At 38.7% G+C, this 21,224-nt stretch overlaps 1 protein-coding gene and 1 pseudogene across 6 annotated transcripts in view; one reads left to right on the plus strand and one right to left on the minus strand.

Moving 5' to 3' along the window:
• Positions 1 to 21,224, minus strand: part of GK (glycerol kinase) — a 72,827-nt gene that overhangs the window by 46,476 nt on the left and 5,127 nt on the right. For all 6 annotated transcript variants that reach the window (XM_019628997.1, XM_019628996.1, XM_019628994.1 and 3 more), the window contains exons 2-4: positions 15,093 to 15,166; positions 13,104 to 13,210; positions 4,436 to 4,513 (exon numbers count right to left, since the gene is read on the minus strand). In XM_019628997.1, the coding sequence (XP_019484542.1) occupies positions 4,436 to 4,513; positions 13,104 to 13,210; positions 15,093 to 15,166 (259 nt within the window). The remainder of the gene's footprint in view (positions 1 to 4,435; positions 4,514 to 13,103; positions 13,211 to 15,092; positions 15,167 to 21,224) is intronic.
• Positions 19,626 to 20,283, plus strand: LOC109374427 (ubiquitin-conjugating enzyme E2 variant 2-like; annotated as a pseudogene).

The raw sequence follows: 21,224 nt of genomic DNA on the forward strand, positions 1-21,224 counted from the left end.
AGACTGAAGAACAAAACGACAGCAACTTGTCTGTTCCCCTTCCCCCAATTCCCCAGCACTGTTCCCTTCCCCCCAATACCCCAATAAAAAATCTTAAAAAAAAGAGAGAAATGCAGGCTCCTTCTTATTTGCTTGCTCAGAACCCTAGCCCATATCTATCTATAACAAACACTGCTCAACGGTCATATAATTTAGAAAGAAAAGAGAAAGAGAAAAATGAAGAAGGAAAGGCCTAGAGTGACAGATTTAGGACAAACAGACAAGGAATGGGGGGAGGGAGAGGAAGTAAAACCCACAGACTGCGATATAAACAAAGACAAATATATGTGAAAATCTGGGTCTGTTTCCACCAATCACACCTTGTGCTGTTTTAAGATGAAGCTGCTAAATATTTAATATTATGTTGATATTCTCAACTGATGGCTTGGAGATATTGACACTGTAGTGTCTTCCTGGTTAAATAAAATTGGAAGCAGAATCTATCCTTGTCAATACTTACTGGCTTCTCTTCCCAGCTAATTACTCCTTCTTTCTCCTCCTTTTCTATTCGTCCTCTTCCCAATTCCTATCCTTAGCCTTTTGTGTCACAAAAACAAGCACTGTGCCTGCCTGGTTTGTCACTCTATGTCATTACTCTGGGGTCATCACAGAACTTGGCACATAGAAAGGCACCTACATTTTTGTTGGATTAATTAATTTTACATTCATTCCTATAGTGAATTCATCTATAATAAACTAAGACTATCACCTCTGCCATCTACTTTTAAGTATACATTTTGAACAATCACTTTGTAATAGACTCACAAATTTCTTGTCCCGAAATTAGCTTTGATTGCAAATCTGATACTTACCTAGTCCAAAGAAGAAAGCCATTTTTTTTTCTCCTAGGTTGACAGCCTTAATTACTTAATTTCCTTCTCGTCTCTCAGGCTAAAAGTCTTGCAGCCCTATTTTATTTTTCCCTCATCTGTATGCCCTATCTACTTCGCAAACATACAGGTTGTATCTTCCCTTTGAAAGTTCTCTGATTTGCCTTCCCTCCATTCTCCACCTCCATGCTCTAATTCCATCAACTCATTAGCAGTCTCAATTTTACTGCAGAGAGATGAGTCCTTTGGTTACTTTAAAATTTTTCTTTTTTTTTTATCTTCAGGTCTCAGCATACGTTTATGTATGGCTTTCTGTGTATTCATCTTGCCTGTATTCATCATAGTGATTCTTAAATCTGTGACTTAAATATCTTTTATCAGTTTTCAAATACTTGATCATCTTTTTCCTTTTCTTCTTGGGGCTTGAATATGTTGGACCTTGTCACCTCACTCCATATTTCTCTTAGACTCAGAATTCTGTATTTCTAAATTTTTGTCTCTCTGTGCTTCAGTCTGGATATTTACTTCTGATCTCCTTTCCTGTTCACTAATTCATCTTCAGCTGTGTCTAATCTGATGTAAAACTCATGAATTGAGTTTTTAATACAGTTCTAGAATTGCCATTTTTAAATGTCTAATTTTTTTGCTAAGATTATCAATCTTGTCAATTAATTCCTTGAACATGTTGATCACGGTTATTTTAAAGTCTGATAACTTTTAGTATCAGGATTTCCTATGGGTCTGTTTCTAATGTCACTTGTTTCTATTGGCTCTTAGTCATGTCTTGTTCTGTGTGTCTGATTGCTATAGAAAACCAGAACTTATATATGAAAACTCTGGAGATAGTTTTCCTCCAGAAAGGTTCACTTTTGTTTCTGAAAAGAAGTTAGGCTAGGAGCATTGGTAATCTCAGATCATCGGAACTCAATCAGGGTTTAAAACTATTTGAAAATCTGGGTTTTAGTTCCTGTGAGGATTGGTCTATTTCTAGTTTACCTTACTTCTAGGATTGGTCCTTCACGGTCCCAATCAAAATCTGGGATTTTACCAATATTCATCCCTTACCTTGGCAGCCCCTGACTCCATCTTTTGCCTCCTTATCTTTATGAACCTATGAAAGTGCTGCTTAGCCTCTCAGATGCTCCTTTCAGAATCTATAGATATCTCTAGGGAATAAAAAGCAATACCAAATGCCAAGTTGACCTTTCTGGGCTTTCCTTCTTTCCTGGATCTTGGCCCCACAATTCTTCATTGCCTTGATAGCCTTACAGTCCTTCAGATGGTTCCCCCCCAACTTCTCCAGCTGTTCTCAGTAGACAGGTGCATTTGAAATTACCTAGTCCCCCACGGTGGGAATCTAAACTCCCCTTTATTACTCATTTGTCCCATGTTACCTAGTGCACAGCCCTCAGCGCCCTTCTTATCCTCACCAGCCCCTATCTATCCAAATTGGAGCACAGGTTTTGGGGTTGGAGAGGTTTATGTTCAAACTGTGGCTTTCCTCTACATATAGCTAGACAGCATTGGACAAGTTACATAGCTTTTCCTTAATTCATTTAGAATATAAGGCTAGTAAAACCTGCTTCAGGGTCGGGGTCACCGGAATTAAACTATGTGGGTAAAGTGTTTCGTACAATCCCTAGCACACAGTGATGGCAGAACTTATTGAGCACTATGATCACTGCTAATTCCATTAAAACGCTAGAATCTGATCAGTCTCTTCATTCTTTGGTGAAATAAGTGTAGACATTTTCACCTTCATAGCTTGTTCACACTTTCCTTCAGTTCTCCCTTTTTCCTAATATAATCCAACACATTCTTCAAGACTTAAAATGGAGTGCAGTTCAACCTCCCCCAAATATATGCCAAAAATTCAAAATCCATACTAACCTACACTTGCTCTAATTCCTATTCAACTAGCAGCACACAATTGATCAACTATTCCCTAAGTTTGCATTAGTCTTTTTCCAAAACTAGATTACAAAGTATTTACAAAAACAGCTAATAATTCATGTTTTCCATAACACACCCAATATAAAGAGGTTCTCCGAACATGCATGTGGTTCAGTATAGAAAAAAGGTCTTCATATTCCATAAGTACAATTTGAATTAATACTTCAAAGCACATAGAATGGGGGAGGGGTGCAGAGGGACATAGGTAAAAGAAAAGGAAATGAGTAAGCACATCACATACAAAAGTTCTTCTGGTAAAATATTTACTTAAATAAATCCTTCATTATAAGCTTAACTTCAACTAGCCTAGTTGCATCATTTGAAAATGACAACTCAAAGTCCAAAGTTACATTTTTACAATTCAAGTTCAGAGTTTAACAAGAACTTTCCTGTTCCTTTCACTAGGGGGAAAAAAAAGTAAAACCCTAACTAGTTCAAGAAGTTGGCTAAAATTGATCTGTGAAAGAATACTCTCTTAGGTACTAGTCACTCAAATTTTAATATCCTGCTTTACTTAAAATCAAAATGAGCTGCTCATGAGAATGAGAACAAAATAAAGATTTACAGGATGTACTTTTGTGTAATAGGACCTTTCGTTTTAATTCTTTGACATTTTTTGAGTCTAATTTTTTATCACAAATACAGAAGACATACTAAATGCTTTCTTATAACACGATAACATTAAATACCTTAATTTTTTAATAAAGATTATTTCCAAAGGATTCATGGTATTTTTACAGGCACCTTTTTACTATTTTTTCTGCTTGAATATTACTTTCGTCTAATTAATACTAAAGTAACTATATTACTTAAGTCACTGTAAAGTAAAAATAGCTCACTCTAAATCATCCCATCCCATCTGACAATTTTAGTCTCCATCCCCCACCTCACAACCTGGTATTTTATTGACAAAAAAATTGCACTTTGCTATTTGTGGCACTTTGCTATTTGTGACGCTTTGCTCTTTGTAACGGAATGATGCCTTTTTAGTGACTGTATATTTAGAATAAAATTTTCCTTTTAGCAAGTGACTGTCATTCAGTGCTCAATTGTCATGTGCTAAGAGTGATGCTAAAATATACTCATGGTCATTTACATTGAAAAAGACGTGATACCTAATGGTAATCTATTTGAGATTGGAACCCCTACTGCAATAGCCTAATTTGTAGCCGAAGGAGCTAAAATTTTGAGATTTAATTTTCAGAACCTCCTAAGAGTCCATTCAAATTCCTGGGTGGGAAGACCATGTACACAACAAGAGCTTTATAGAGAGATGACTGTGAACATTTGTAATTTTGATTTTTGAGGGGAGGAGGTGAGATACTTTTAAGTGTCAGAAACAGCAGGGATTATAAAACAGTTCTAGCAACATGACCCATTTATATGATTCAACTAATCAGGAAAAGGGGAGAGCATGGGAAAGAGTTAACTCAAGGTGCAAATAAATACCTGAAAATGGCAAATATATAACAAGTTTCTTAAGAGGATTCTTCTGCCCATCCCATCAGATTATAAGAATCATGACCGCATGCTTTTTTTTAGCCAGATATTTTAGTATAATATTTGCAATTGGAGAAAGGCCTTGGACTTGATGTCCATGCACGACAGCTTACCTATGGCATTGTAGAGAGGCTCTCCAGTTAACTTGTCCCAGACTACAGTGGTTTCTCTCTGGTTACTGACACCAATAGCTTTAAAGAGAAAGTTAAACAGAAGGGAGTGGAAAATTAAACAAGTACAAAACTACTTCAGAGTAGTTCTCATTTTTCTTTTTTACAGACACAACTAAACACAACAATTCAAAGAAACATTTGCAGCATTTGTAATGGTATTGAGTTTATTTTCGTTGAGTGGCCCCAGGAAAAGTGAACACCCAATGTCAAGTGTTTCTTTTTATTACTGCAGAGTCCTTCCTGCTTCACTACCAGCACACCATGACATGGACCCAGGTCATAATCCAAATGAAAGTCTCCCAGGTTGACTTATAAAAAGGGAATGCAATAATGTTCCAAGTTTACAATGCCCAATTTATTATTCTGAGGCCAACAATCACCTCGTTTATTTACTAATTGCTACGAGAAATTTCTTTCCATGTGTGTGCGCACACACGTGCGTGTTGTGTGTGTGTGCATTTTATGAAAAGTGTGTGTGTGTACGCATGTGTGCACATTTTATGAAAATAGCCACAGATAAGATCCCTCATGCTGGGCAAATGCATGTTATGGTTAGTTAGAAATTCAGTTTTACTTCTGTATTTTAATACGATCAAGACATACAAGTTTGAATCAGACATAAGTACAATATGTGATGGTGTTTACTTTATACTGACCTACATACAACTCAGTGTTATAGTTATGGGAAGTCACCATTAGTAGTATACAAACAAATCCATACCAACTTATTCAATTCAGCTTGATTCAGCTAAATCGGTGTTTCTCAGACTTGGCTGTACTTTAGAATCAGCTGCAGAGCTTTTTAAAAATGCCAGTGCCCAATGGGCAGCCAGTTATCTCAGTTGGTTAGAGCACAGTGCTCATAACACCAAGTTTGCTGGTTCAATCCCCACATGGGCCACGGAGCTGAGCCCTCCACAACTAGATTGAAACAACTACTTGACTTAGAGCTGATGGGTCCTGGAAAAACACACTGTTCCCCAATTAAAAAAAAAAAAACCAATGCCCAGGGCCTGGCCAAAACATTTTGATTTAACTGATCGAGGGAAGGATCTGAGAATTAAGTATTTTTTCTGAAAATTCCCAGGTGATTCCACTGTGCAGCCCAGGTTAAAAGCACTGGGCTAAAAAAATTGAGCTCTTCTAGAATTTCAGGTTAGGACAGACCTTAAAAGGCTATACAATCAACAACATATCCTAAGCTCAAATCTCTAGAATCCCGCCCTCCACGTGACCATTCAAACAGCCCTTCTAGTGACAAGATACTCACTACATCTGTCCAGGCAGACAATCTCTATTGCACAGCTTTGCTATTAAAAATAAAATCCTTGTCCTTGTAGCTTCCACCTGCAGACCTTAGCTACATGCTTTGGAGACACACAGAATAAGGCTACTCTTTCTTCCACATGTCAGTCTTTCACACTTGAAACATATTTTGTCCCTCAAGGTTTCTCTTCCCATCTAGGCTAAACAATCCAATTTTCTTCCACTGCCTCCGTCTCCATATGGCATGTTCCACCTCTACTAGGAACATGCAATTATCTGTATTACTCAAATTGTACACCCAGAATAAAACAAAATAGCAATGTTCTGACCAACAACACAGAGCTGAGGGGGACGCTGTTCTAAATAATCTTGATTCAATGCGGATTCACCTCCTTTATTGAACACCTTTCCTAGAGGTTCAACCATGACTGAGATTCTACTCCAAGGAAACTTAGAGGCACAGGGTAAAAGGAAGAGATTTGGGAGTGCTTTTTAAGAAACAGAAGACTTAACTGTTTGTAGGGCTAAAGGAGGATGTGGGCGGTAAAGGGGCTGGGAATCAATGGGACATGGTCTTGATCCTGGGAATGACAGGAAGGGAGGGAATCAACGCTAAGGTGGAAGGAGACACCTCAAGGAGGGCAGAAGGCTACTGCTTTCCTTGTGATGGATGCAAGGGGGAAAAGATCCAGACAGGAAGAGGAAGTTGTGGCATTAAGGCCCCAGAGCTTCCGCTTTCTCTGTGAAGTAGCACACAGGTTGTCTGCGGAAATGGGGCCCTAGCAAAGGTAGAATCCCGCGTGTGGGGCATTATTCCTAGAGCTCAGACTCTGAAGCCAGACTGCTGGGATTCCGATCCCAATTCCTCTGCTTCCTAGCAGCATGACCCTGGGTCTGTTTTTTATCTTTTGTAAAATGGGGATAAATCATGGTTCCCAGCTTACAGGGTTACAGTGAGGAATCCCTAAGCTAATGACTATTAAAAACTGCCTGGCACAGGGCCGGCCGAGTGGCGCGATGGTTAAGAACTTGCTTGGGACGCCACAGGGCCCTGGTTCAGATCCCACATATGAGGGCCAGTGACACTGCCCTCTACAGCTAAGATGCTGAACAACAGCTCAATCTGGAGCTGGGCTGCCGTGAGTCGCCGACGATGGCGTAGGCTGCAGCCCCTGCTGCAGTGGGTTGCCATGGGCTACCGTATGTAGCCAGCGGTCAGCAGCCGCAGTGAGCGGCCACCCAGAAGCTGGCGACTGATGTGCCTCACCCGGGAAGAGCGCAATGATGGTGCCAACTTGGGCCAGTGAAGCAACGTCCTCCACAACTACTGAAGAACAAAACGACAGCAACTTGTCTGTTCCCCTTCCCCCAATTCCCCAGCACTGTTCCCATCCTCCCAATCCCTCAATAAAAATCTTTAAAAAACAAAACAAAAGAAACCAAAATAATCTTTAAAAAACAAAACAAAACAAAACAAAAAATACTGCCTGGCACATTAGTAAGTACTCAATAAATGTTACTGCTGTTATTCATTGTCATTATTATTGAGGAGAGAGTAGAGTAAAAGTTGCAGAGCATGGGACTGAGATAAGCAGGACCCGTAAAGGAATTCCCCAGCAACACTGTGGGGACAACAGAACCCAGAGACCTCAGTTGCTAACTAAAGTGGAGTATTGTGAATGTGAGACTTTAAGGGACAACTTTACAATGTGGGCTCACAATGACTGCACGGTTGACTAAAATCTCCTATTCCTCCCCACTACACTAATTTTCCATCAACAGGCTGGCTGCTTCCTCAGCCACAATCCTTAATCCTTAAGTCACCTATGCCCCTCATGCTACCTTCCTTTATTGGCTCCTTCTAACTTGTGTTCAGAATATAATCTAGAGATATTTCTGCGTCATTGGTCACATTTTACCCCTCATTTTATCCCTACATCTAAGTGGAAGTGCTTCAAACTTCTTTTAGAGCTGCATTCACCAAGTTTTAGATAGGTTGTGCATCAAAGGGATTGTTGATCATTTCCTTTCATTGTTCTCACCGCTTTCACAGTCTAAACTGCATAAGCATATAAAAGGCATTTAGTAGCACACTCTGCTAAAGTACTTATTATCAAAGACATAAATCATCTAGGTGGCTTAAAGTCATGTCCAGGCTGTAGATTCCAGGAAGATTACCCAAGACTTTGACATCATTCTACCCCCCTCATACGTAAGGTAGACTGCGTAGCATTGGCCTTCTTAACCCACTTGTGTGCCATTTCTCTCTCTCTCTCTCTCTCTCTCTCTCTCTCTCTCTCTCTCTCTCTCTTTGATGTATGTGAAAATGACACACAATTCCAGTCCAAGTGACTTGTCTTCCGCTTGTATTAGCTGGTCTGTAAGAATACTGAAAACATGCTGCTCTCTGCTCTCTACTCCTCTGTGTATAGAAACCCATACCTGAGACAAAGTGACCCAGCACTTCCTTCTCAACAACTGCCAGCCTAAGAGAATGTTCCATGCTCCTCCATACCAAGCCACCTGTACTAAAAATTTTTTCCCAGATTTATTTATTGGGTTGGCTCTCAGTGTTAGTTAATTTCACAAGGGTCACTCAGTGGCAAGCAAGGGTCAAGCTTTTTGCTTGCCTATATAGAAGTCTAGATTACAGAATGCCAATGCTGTCAAGGATCTTCTATCAGTTAGATCTAGCTGCAAATGAGGGAAAGGGACTTACTGCAGCTTATGTAGCTATGGGGTGGTAGATAACTAATATTAAAGCGCAGCTCAGTCTGGCCAAGTGGCTCAGTTGGTTAAGAGCTCACTCATCAAAAAAAAAAGAGCTCGCTCAAGAGTGTGAGCTCTGAGCAACAGGGTCACTGGTTTGATTCCCAGCCCAAGCTGAGCTGCCAACAGCTGCCAACAGGTGGCAGGATGGCTCAGCTAAAATAAAATAAAAAATAAAGCACAGCTCCCATCTCCTGGTCTGGTGCTCTTTTTTCCCCAAGCCACAGTGATAATCTCACAAGCCACTTTAGTTTTCAGTTCCAGTATGGCAAATAAATGAGTTTTTCCAGCCGAAGAGCAATTGCCTTATAGTCTTACCCGATAATCATTAAGAGTTCATCATAGCTGATTGTATTTCTTTTGCAAATTCCAGTTTCATTGGTTTTAGTTGTCCTCATCTGTCAGAAAGCTTGTTGATTTCACATCCCTATGAACAATGCCTCCGAAATTAGAGTCCACTCTCTAGCTAAACTGCACACATAAGCCCACTGCAAGCAAATAGGCTGCTTCTTTCCTTCTTGACTTAGAGAGTCGGGCTGCTCTGTTTGCCTGTCACTGGACTGATGGAACTATAAAGTACAAAGAAAAACTTTATTCACTTTACTTTAAGAAAGAGTGCATATTTATGCTAATCAAAGCGTATAATACTATCCACGCGAAAAAGTTAGATTAAAAATGAAATAAACTAAAATTCACATTATGTTGCTATATTCTTAATTGACAATTTTCACATCTAAAGTAGTATTTCTAACCATCATTAAGCCCTCCTGGTATAATTAAATTACAGTAGTATTTGAATCTAGGAGTCACTAATCTACATAATTTTAAATACTTGTTCTTCAGGAGAAAAATAAAATTACAATACCAGATACTCCTCATTCATCCTCTCCCACTTGATAAAATCGAAACAACAAACACTGTTTCAAAGCTGAGAGCATACATAGCATTCCCGGGAATTACCGTATTTGCCGGCATATAAGACGATTTTTTGGCCCTGAAAAATATGCCTCCAAGTGGGGGGTCGTCTTATACGCCAGGTACACTTCAGATAGACTGCCCATAGTGCTTGCCCCGTGCCATAGTGGCCTCCCGATGCCCGCCCACTTCATTCCACATACCGTTCAGGCATCAGCAGCGCTGCTGGGTGTATGCTCGGCTGTTATGCGATTTTGCGTGTGGTAAATTCGGGTTACCGTATATTTCTTTACATATGCATTGAAGATTCGCGATTTTGCGCTATCATGGTGCCTGTTAGAATGTTGAAGAGCTCGCACTTGCGCACTAGTGAGGTCCCAGGGAGATGCTGATGCAAGGGTGGACCAGACTGCTATAGTGACAGGGCGGGCAAACAGGGAGCAGGGACCAATCAAATCAGGCTTTGTATACAGCCAACAGCCAACCACAATACTGCACCATTGTACAGTACAGCATAGAAAATGTCGACCAGTCAAACCCCTATCATCCCTATCATGGCACCAGCCAAAAGAAAGAAGTATGATGCAAATTTTAAACTGAAAGTTATAAACTTTGCTAAGGAAAATAATAATTGTGCTGCTGCAAGACAATATGGAGTAACAGAAAAGATGGTTCGGGACTGGAAATCAAATGAGAAAGCATTAAAGAGTATGCCAAGGGGTAAGTGTGCATTAAGAAGAGGCACCCCACACTGGCCAGAACTCGAAAAACATGTAGCAGACATGGTGGCTCAACATCGCCAAAACGGTTATGTGGTGACACGAAATACAATACGCTTGTTTGCACTTCAGTGGGCCAAATCAAATCTGATATTGTTTTACCTTTTATTTGGTGTGTGGAAGGTGTGCGGAAGAGGGGGTAGTCTTATACGGCGAGTATATAACAAACTCTGTATTTTGAGTGGAAATGTTAGGGGGTCGTTTTATACGCCCAGTCGTCTTATACGCCGGCAAATACGGTAGTTTCTCTTAAATCAAAAGTAGTTATGGACAAATGGCCACATCCCTTCCCTCCACTGCCTCACCTCTGCCTAGCCACAGTCAGAGGCATTTCCATCACCTCAGGGGTCTCAAGACACCTTATTCACCTAAGAACTTCCCAGCAGGGGCCACACCTCATTTGCAATTGTTATAAGCACACACATTCCAGAGTATTTTCTTAAAAAGGTTTATACCTCTCCTGTATGGCACTTTTAGTAGCCCCAGGGCCTTCCTCTGGAACTTTTATTATTTTGCTTTGTGGTTTTAGTTTAGTTTTTTTTAGTATGTTCCAGTGATTCATTATGACTTCATTTTTAAATAAGGATGCATGTCATCCATAATTCTACCAAGACAACGTCCTGGAGTTGGTATATGACAGGAGTAGAACATCCTGGAGTATTTCCAAAGGCTTTTTTCTAAGTATAGTTTCTTAACTGTGGTAACTTTTCACAGGCAATTTTCAGCAAAATTTAACCAGAGGTGTTGAATATAGCATTAAACTAGTTAATTTCACTAGGGACACTCAGTGTTAAGAAAAATACCCCCAAGAAAGAATATATACGTGAAGCCTGAACACCTACTAGATATGAGAGTAACACATTGGGTTTTACATATGCCAGTAATTATAGTATCTGTATGTAACTAAAACACTGTGAGGCCAGGATATATATTTTATGCATGTAACTTTCATGCTTCTAAAATGGCAGATGAACTAAGGTGCAGAATTACAAAACCTGAATGTGTTATTCTGAGAAAGAGGGAATTAAAATTAGGAACTATTAAAAGAAGCACATGTGTTGGAATTAACCATCAGAAAGTTTTCTTGAAAAAAAACAGAGGATTTCAGAGTAAAAATGTTAAGAAATTAGAACACTGAAAACAAAGTTCATAGGCACTGCATAAGACCTGTGTACCCTGGGAAGAAACCAATCCTAGAGAGGTGTCTTGGGCTGGAAGAGAATCCGGGGAAGCTATTTCACTGGATTTTGATCGTCTGAAGAAGAGCAATTTTACTTGGCATGAAGGAATTAGAATAGAAGGGAAAGAAGGTGTGTGTCATTTTCACATACACCAAACAAAACAAGAGAAAAGGGAATGGCACTGAGTGGATCCAGAGGCCAATGCTATGCAGTCTACCTTGCCTCTAAAGGGGGATAAGACTGATGTCAAAACCTTGGCCAATTACCCTGGAATCTACAGCCTGAACATGGCTTGAAGCCACCTAGAAGATTTAGTCTTTGGTGATAGATATTTTAGCAGAGTGTACACCTAAATGCCTTTTATATGCTTATGCAGGTTAGGCTGTGAAAGCTGTGAGAACAATGAAAGGAAATGATCAACAATCCCTTTGATGCACAACCTATCTAAAACTTGGTGAATGCAGCTCTAAAAGAAGTTTGAAGCACTTCCACTTAGATGTAGGGATAAAATGAGGGGTAGGATATAAAAAAATTGCCAACAAAGTAGTAAATCTAAATGGGTGTTTATTTCTTTTAAAACTCTGCAATAACAGAAACAACTATCTTATTACAATGAATTAATTTGTAATTATTGTGATTATTGGATTAACATGTTTCCCCCACTTGACTGTTGGCTGCACGATCCTATTTGTGCTCTACTGTTTCCCTGACATACACCCAGCACATAGTAGGTACTCTGAGTTTGCTGAATCAATGGTTTTATGTTTAGTCTTTTTAAAGCAAGTTTTATGTATACAAATAGGGGGAAGCCTGAAAAAAGAATCAAAGTTTCATCTCAGGAGTGCTGATAAATCTCAGAGCCAAGAAAGATGCGTGAATCTCAGGGCACCACCGTCACCAACTGATGGCTTCCCCTACCTAGAATAAAACTACCTAATGAAGGAAATAGCCCTTGAATGAACTTGAAAAATTTCAACTATAAAGAGATGGTGATTACCATATTATGCCTTCATACTAGCATGTGAATTTTAGATGATTAGATGGGTGGGTTTTTTTTCTCCCTGTATAAATGAAGCAAAGCCAAGCTTAGGTCGATAGATACAGAGAGATGTGTAATAGTCTAACACTCTCAAACAATATTTCAGGGGCCAGCTGAGTGGCACACTGGTTAAGAGCTGGCTTGGTACGCCAGAGGGCCCCGGTTCGGATCCCACATATGAGGGCCAGTGACACTGCCCTACTACAGCTAGGATGCTGAACAACAGCTCAACCTGGAGCTGGGCTGCTGTGAGTGGCCAGCGATGGCGGAAGCTGCAGCCCCTGCTGCAGTGGGTTGCCATGGGCTACCGTGTGTAGCCAGCAGCCAGCATGAGCGGCCGTCCAGAAGCCAGAGACTGATCTGCCTCGCCCGGGAAGAGCCCAATGATGGTGCCAATTTGGGCCAGTGAATCAATGTCCTCCACAACTAGACTGAAGAACAAAAGGACAGCAACTTGTCTGTTCCCCTCCCCCAATTCCCCAATAAAAATCTTTAAAAAAAAAAAGAAAACAGGGACCTGATCTTCCTGTTTATATTGTTGTATCCTCGGTTCCCACACAAATGCTTACGGCTGCATAGGCACTCAATTATGTGCTGAATTAATTAATTTGCTTGAGATAAATAATCATACCATGGAGTAAAATATTCTATGAAAATACCTTTTATGTTGGAAATATCAATATTGAGCTGTCCAAGTTTCTCACAGGTTTTCTCTATACACTCATAGACAGACTGCAGAATTTCCTTAGGGTCTTGTTCCACCCATCTTTGAACAAAAGAATGTATCTGGTTAGTCCACAAGAAAGCAATACAACTGCAATTTATTTCTCTAGAAATATTAGCTTATGGTGGTATGGTTGGTACATACATTAAAATCAGATAAGCAAAGTAAAGAATACCTAACACTAAAACGATTTAAAGGGAAGTCCATTTCCCTTACATTTTCATTATTCTTCATACAGTAATTAATCATTTGAAAGGAGGCAAGTAAGTAATAACAGGTCACAAAATAGCAAATATTCTGCCTATTTTTAAATCATGTTTTCAAATCCAATAAGAAATTAGTTTCCTGATTCTTTATATCCTGTGGGTCTGATGAATTGATAAACTATATAAGCATGTTTCACTAGTTATTTCTAAGTGGACTGATATCTCTCTATGAAGCAAAAGGAATTCTGAAAAGTCAAGTAAGTATACTAACTAATCTCTCTTGCCATTTTTTCTCAAAACATTTTGTTAGAATTTAGGGGAAATTTAAATTTGCTGTAATAACTATTTCAAGTAAGACAGGCGACTGGTCGAAGTTTTCCGACCCAATCTCAGTGCAATTTTGGTAAGGTACCAGGGCCTCAGAAGACTGAAAGGCACATAATAAAGGACAAGGAAGAGAACCGTGGGAGAAATAAATGGTGACTGAGGAAACCCAAAAGCAGAAATGATACAAGCTAAAGAATCCTACCCTAGGATCTGCAAGTAGCAAGGGAATTCCAAATACCTTTCTTCTCTACTAATGACAGACATTTGGGTCGTTTCCAGTTTGGGTTATTATAAATACAGCTGCTACAAACATCCATGTCTAAGTCTTTCTATACACATAAGCTTTCATTGCTCTTGGATTAATTCCTTAAGGGTGCAATGCTGCAGATGTATGGTTAATTTTATAAGAAACTGCCACAGAATTTTTCAAAATGGTTGTTTCACACACCTCAATACATTTTAAATATACTTAGCATTCTATTTAATCACAATTACTACATATGAACATTATTCTCCAATAGGATGATTTTAGTATTAGATATGTGAATGCTTTTTAAAACACAAATCTTGGGCCAGCTGAGTGGCGCAATGGTTAAGAGCTGGCTTGGGGCGCCAGAGGGCCCCGGTTCGGATCCCACATGAGGGCCAGTGACACTGCCCTCTACAGCTAAGATGCTGAACAACAGCTCAACCTGGAGCTGGGCTGTTATGAGTAGGCTAAGGCGTAGGCTGCAGCCCCTGTGGCAGTGGGTTGCCATGGGCTACCGTATGTAGCCAGCAGTTGGGGACTGCCACAGGGCCTGCAGCCTACGCCACCGTATGAAGCCAGCAGCCAGCGTGAGCGGCCAGCAGCCACAGTGAGCGCCCGTCCAGAAGCCGGCGACTGATCTGCCTCGCCAGGAAGAGCGCAATGATGGTGCAACTTGGGCCAGTGAAGCAACGTCCTCCACTAGACTGAAGAACAAAAGGACAGCAACTTGTCTGTTCCCCTTCCCCCAATTCCCCAATAAAAAAAATCTTTTAAAAAAACAACAACACATATCTTTATTTAAGAAAAAACCCTTATACTCAAATCAGCAAAGCAGCGGTTTGGCAGTGATGGGGACACAGAAGTAAACTTCAAATTCAATGTTGAATTTCCGATATTTAATACTCCCTGGCTTTATTACTTTATCATCCCCTTCTTTTCTGCCTCTGAATTCCTAAGCCATCAGTTACCCACATGTTTTGCTGAGCTACCAAGTTATTGCTTCTTTTTTTGACTAATACCTATCCCTTAAGTCTTCTCAGGAGGGTCTTCAGTCAGGTTTAAGTCACAAAGCCCCCGGGCAGTGGGGTGAGATGGACTAATAAATGTGATATATCTTTACATATTAAATTAGGAAACATACCCTTCTTTTGGAAACTCTTGTTTGATTTCCACTTGATGGTGACTAAGTAGTTCAGCTGTTTTTGAATTGAAAACCTGAAAAATATATTGCAATATTATGGTCAAAATGCAGGCAGAGAGCAGATATTTAAAGTTATTCAGCAACCAAAGTTGTTATTCACTGACAGAAAAAAGTCCAACCAAATGAAATGACATACAAGATATTCTACTTTCTCTTCAGATAAAAACATAAAATTATAAGGCAGCTTCGGAAATAACGTCTCTTTAGATAAATAGAAACCTATTGAAGATAAGGCTAAAGAGGCAATTCCTTATTCTTTAAAAACAAAAACAAAAATGGCTTCAGGAAAGGTAATATATCAACCAATTGATAATATGGATTTCTTTTTGAGAATAGGAAAACCAACAATAAAGGAGAGCTGGCAAAATGTTGATAGTGATTATATTGTTTTTCATCTGGGAGTTACTATACTAGTGTACCTTATTTTGGTACTCTAGTATAGTAACTCCCAGATGAAATATGAATAAGGATTCATGTTTTCTTTAAAGTTAACTTCCAAAATCACTGTTAATTGCAGCAGTCAAGTCACATCCAATTAGTTACGTGTTCCCATGCCTAGGTTTCCTGTGGGAGAATTACCTGAGTGCAGGCTAAGAAAGAAAAGAAATAACAGCACACACGCGCAGAGTTGCTGCTCCCCTCCACAAGTACACTTCCTTTTTCTTTGGAAGCAATAAATAAACATAATAAAAGCAAGAAGGCAAATTCTCAAGCCCTTTGAGGAGATAAAATATCATACAAGTCAAGGGTTAACTTAACACATTATAAGTAAAGGGCACTTGGCAGAAGCCCATTTAACTTACAACTTAGCAATTAAGGTATATCTCTAGGATGTCCGCTTTATTTGTTCTATTTGCTGATGTATCTTTAGGGTCTAGAATAGTGCCTGGCACAGTTAATGATTAATAAATGTTTGTTGAATGTCTGAAAAAAGATGGTCTATCAGATACTTACTACGAGAAAAATTATCAAATAAAATCAGAAAGTTATGTGGCAGAAACTCTAGTAAGAAAACCAGTTGTATTCTTTTTCTTCACAGTACTGCTGCTCCCAGTATCTACTCTCAAATCCCCAAAGGACTCTGGGTTAAGAAACAAGGCGTCTGTTTTTGCTGGCTGGATTCTTAAAAACCCTCATTAGCAGACCAATGGGGCTCTGAATGGAGTGGCACCCTTCTTCCATCACCCCCAGTTTTAACTAGGCTAACTTCAGGAGCCTCACACTAAAAATGGATTTATAAGCCTTTGGAATAGGTAAAGGAAAGGGAAAGATAGTGGTAAATTCCGTTTGCCATTTTAGAGCATGAAGCCTCCTGATCACAGAGCATCTGGATGTAACTGGATGAAGCCTGGACCACCCTACTTCTTTAGAGCACTGAATCTGAGGAGAAAACAGACATCACCTTTAGCTGTTTATGATTTGACTCTTTGCGCCACTCCAAAGTTTGTCAGAAACTTTTTATATTTAGATTTAATATTTTGGGAATCCGCAACTTTCTTAGTGACATGCCATCCAATAAATATAATGCTCTCACTTATATGTGGAATCTAAAGAACAGAATAAACGAACAAAACAGACTCATAGATACAGAGCATAAACTGATGGTTGCTAGATGGGAAGGGGGTTGGAGGGCTGGGTGAAAAAGGGGAAGGGATTAGTAAATACAATTTGATAGTCACAAAATAGTCACGGGATGTGAATACAATATGGGGACTACAGTCAATAATGTTGTAAAATCTATGTAGGGTGTCAGATGGGTACTAGACTTATCGGGAGATCACTTCATAAATTATATAAATGCCTAACTACTGCACTGTACACATGAAACTAATATAAATATTGAATGTCAACTATAAATATATATATATATAGTCACAGGATGTAAAGTACAGTAGTATAGGGAATAGTCAATGGTATTGTAATAGCTATATATGGTGTCAGAGAGGTAGTAGACTTGTTGGGGTTATCACTTTGTGAGGGGTGTAAGTGTCTAATCATTATGTTGTTTTCTACACCTGAAACTAATAATAATTTTAAAAAGAAATATAACACAAATCACAAATGCAATCCACATATGTAATTTTAAATCTTATCATGAAAAAACGGTAAAAAGAAACAGGCAACACTAATTTTAATAACACATTTTATTTAAACCAATATATCTAAAAATGATCATTTCAACATGTGATCCATATAAAAATTAGTAATGAGAACTTTTACATTTTTTTAGTACTATGTCTTTGAAGTCTGGTCACAAAAGGGGTTATTATACTGACATTAGATCACCTGCCAACCTCAAGAAAAATTGCCATGCATTGAAGAATGCTGTAAAATGGAACACAATCTACAACTCCGAGGCACCCCCCACCCCTTAGGTATTAAGTCTGGCTACAGGAGCCCCAAGGCTTAATGTGCCTGTAATGAAAAAATAAATAAAAAATGCAGAGCTCATCTCTAATCCTGAAAGTTGGCTTTTTGATCCCTGCCATCCAAAAAATACATGTATCAGCGGGCATTTGGCGGAGATTAACATCTCTTTGGTCATTTTGTCTGGCCGTGACAGCTTTCAAGGGAATTTATCTGTAACATGGGATCTTCGCCCTCTAAAAGTTCCCAAAAAGTTCCTTCCTTGGGAACTCTAGCTAATCAACGTATAAATATCTTGGTCCCTCCTCTTGTGCCTTTTTAATAAAATGGACCAATTTAGCCAAAATAATTTAAAACTCTAATGGCCATTCAGGAAAACCTTCTAAGTCCATCTCAGGGCTCCCTCCCCTGCCTTAAAGGACAGGATTCTAAACCTCTCAGGGAGAATGGACTGCATTCTTTGATTGATATGCAGAAGCTTCTAAGAGACAAAAGGACTTTTTAAAAGCGTCCTCCCCTAAACTCACATAAACAATGTACCCAGAGGAAAAGAAGCAAATTAGAAATGCTGTTGTCCCGATGGGTAGGTCAACCTATGACGTTAAATTACAACCAAATTCTTTGGGAAATTGAGAGCAAGTGTCCTTATCTTACAAATCTTTGTGAAACTAGAAATGCAATTCTAGAAGTAGTTCAAAGCCCACCTATCTTTGCCATCCTTAAATCCTAGGACTGAAGATAAAATATAGCAGCCGAGGAGTTTTCATTTGTTTGTTTTTTAAAGCATAAACTGCTGCTCTGATCCAAGGCTCCTTGCCAAAAACAAACACAAATCTTAATTGTCTCCTTCACAAATATTAATAAGAAAAAGCCTTAGCCATCTGAACAAATAAAATTATTTCAACTGCTATAAACTAGTAGGGTTTTTGCTTTATTGTACCCGCCTCATGGCTAAAATGTTAAAAACTATATGTGTATGTAGTCTATCTCCAGAGAATATTACTAGAAATAGTTTGTAAAGAGCTGTTTAATTAGCTTAAAGGAATTAAATGCTTATATAAAAATTCTCAAAAATATAATAGAAAACTACCCAAATGCCTTTTCAGGATCACATGATCTGAAAAATATTTGATATTAAAACTTCCTTGAGTTTGATTTGGTTAAATAGGCAAGTCCTTAGAGCATCATTCTTAAGTATAACACATTTATTCTACCTGGGTTTATTAGACCCTGTTTTCTCTGTTGCAAAATTTGTCAGCAAGAAAAATAACTCGGTATGACAAAATTCTCATAATTAACCTAAACATAATAATTGAGAATAAGTAAAATAAATAGATGTAGATGGGTTAAAAAGTTTTTAGGTAAACTTTTCAGCAATATTTAAGTTGCATGGTATGTGTCCTTAAATAGTTTCTGAAAATCTTTTGGTAACTTGAAACCTCCGAGTTTTGCTAGGTTAAGTTAAATGAGTCAAGTTAAATTCACTGAGTATGTAGATCATTTCCAAACACGATAAAGTACTGAAACATGAATTGTTAAATAAGTCTAAGCTTATCTACTCTTGACTTTGTAATCACAGATAAACCAAATGATCCATTTTAGACCTGCTAATAAGGCAGAAAAGAACTTCATGTTGGGCTGGGCGTTTAACAGGCAAGCACAGGACCAGGAGACATGCAGAGCTGGGGCTGAGGGGTCAAGCCTCAGCCCTGCCCAAAAGACATTACCACCACCGGTGCTGTGATGACTGTTACTATAATATTTTTATTAACATTACTACAATTACTACTACTGCCGCCACCAACAATATGTGACAAGAGTTAGGATTTGAAATCACCAGTTCTATATTCACCTCTAAGCCCAAATCATGTATTGGTTCCAGATTTTGTTTTGGGGGGGAGGGCAATTAAAAATGGAAGAAACAAGGAAAGTTAACGTAGGAAAAGATTTGAGCACAATGCAGGTACATAGCACACACCCAAAAGGTGTCAACATTACTGCTGTTATTATTACTGCAACTTATTATTATTGTTGTTGTTGTTACTATTACTACTACTGTTACCTATAAGTGGTAGGATGAGAAGTCACCAGGGACTGCAGGGCAAGATGGCAGTCTCCACAGGAGTTAAAACTTCCTTATAATTTTCACTTGTTGGAAGAACTTGAAGAAGGACAAAAGGAGTAGGCAATGGTACGGTTAGCTGGGGCCTTGAAGATGAAGAACATGTGACACTTACAAGGTGGACAGGCATGATTATTGGACCACCAAGGACAAATTATGAAAACAGACTCTATAGCTTGAAAGTAGAATGTGGACCTGAATATCCAGGCGTTCCTCCATCAGTTAGATTTGTGACCAAAATTAATATGAATGGAATAATTCCAGTGGAATGGTGGATGCACGGAGCATACCAGTTAGCAAAATGGCAAAATTCATATATTGGGTTGTCAGAAAAGTCATGATGCATTTTTGCAACAAAAACCAGAAAAATACATCATGACTTTTCTGAGAACCCAACAGCATTAAAAAGTTGTACTCCAAGAGCTAAGACATCTAATGACATCCAAAGAAAACATGAAGCTTCCACAGGCACCAGAAGGACAAACATACAATTAATTTTTGGATCTCAAATTTGTCTTAAATCAACAATCTTCTACTCATGTTAATGTCTTGATTAAATATCACAATGCAAAATACCCACACATTAAGTAAAAGAATTACAGCTGGTAAACATGACTTGGACATTTGTAAGAATATATTTAATATATGTACATAATATATGTATTATGTTATCAGATAACAGGAGGAAAAATGCAGCACAATGTTTTTTTAAGGCACTGCCATTTAAACATAAACCTGGAGTACTCAAAAAAGAATTCAGGCTTACAAGATGAAAGTATGGTAAGAAGTGTCAGATAGCTGTGGAAGCATGTGTGTTTCTAAAAAAGTAAAAATCAAGAAGGCAAAAGAAATGGCATGCTTTATCCATCTCTCCTGGGGAAAGAGTTTTCATTTTAAATTGTTTGAAGTAGCAGGTACAATGAATATTGTCACAAATACTTTTCATTTTTGAGGTGGTGTGGATGCTGACTACAAGTTGTATCAAAAATATGTCCAGGATTGTATTGACACCTGTATTTATCATTAAAAAATGCTGTGGGGAAAGTTGATGAATTTCTGTTAAGAGCTGTTCCTGTGTGTTACATGTAACAGACATGGTAAACATTTGTTTACAGTCTTTGTTTGACAAACCATGCAGTTAAGTGAAATCAACAAAAAGGAAACAGGTGGGGGGGGAGAGGGGTTGTTACTTTGTGAGGGTGAAAAGGATAACTATTGCATTGTTCTGTCCACCTGAAACTAACAATAAAAAAATAAAAAATAAAAAAAGGAAACAGGTGTATGAATATGTGATTTTGACATTAAAGTTAGTATTAAAATATAAATAAAATGTGGATCATGTCCTCAAAAAAAAAAAGAAAAAGAAACGCCGCCAGCTCTGTATGTATCTCTATGCCCAAATCATGACGCAATTCTACATTTGGAGGAGGGGGATAGTTAGAAAAATGAAGAAACAGGGAAAATTATTTTTATAAAAAGTTGTTTTAAAAGAACTTTCTGAAACAATATATACCCTCTCTGTTTTAGAAGGAGCGTAGTGGAGAGAGGAAATGCTGCCCGTACTAAGTAACTGCCCTTTGGGC

The sequence above is a fragment of the Hipposideros armiger genome, unplaced genomic scaffold (genome assembly GCF_001890085.2).
Source record: "Hipposideros armiger isolate ML-2016 unplaced genomic scaffold, ASM189008v1 scaffold_821, whole genome shotgun sequence".
Lineage (NCBI taxonomy): Eukaryota > Metazoa > Chordata > Mammalia > Chiroptera > Hipposideridae > Hipposideros > Hipposideros armiger.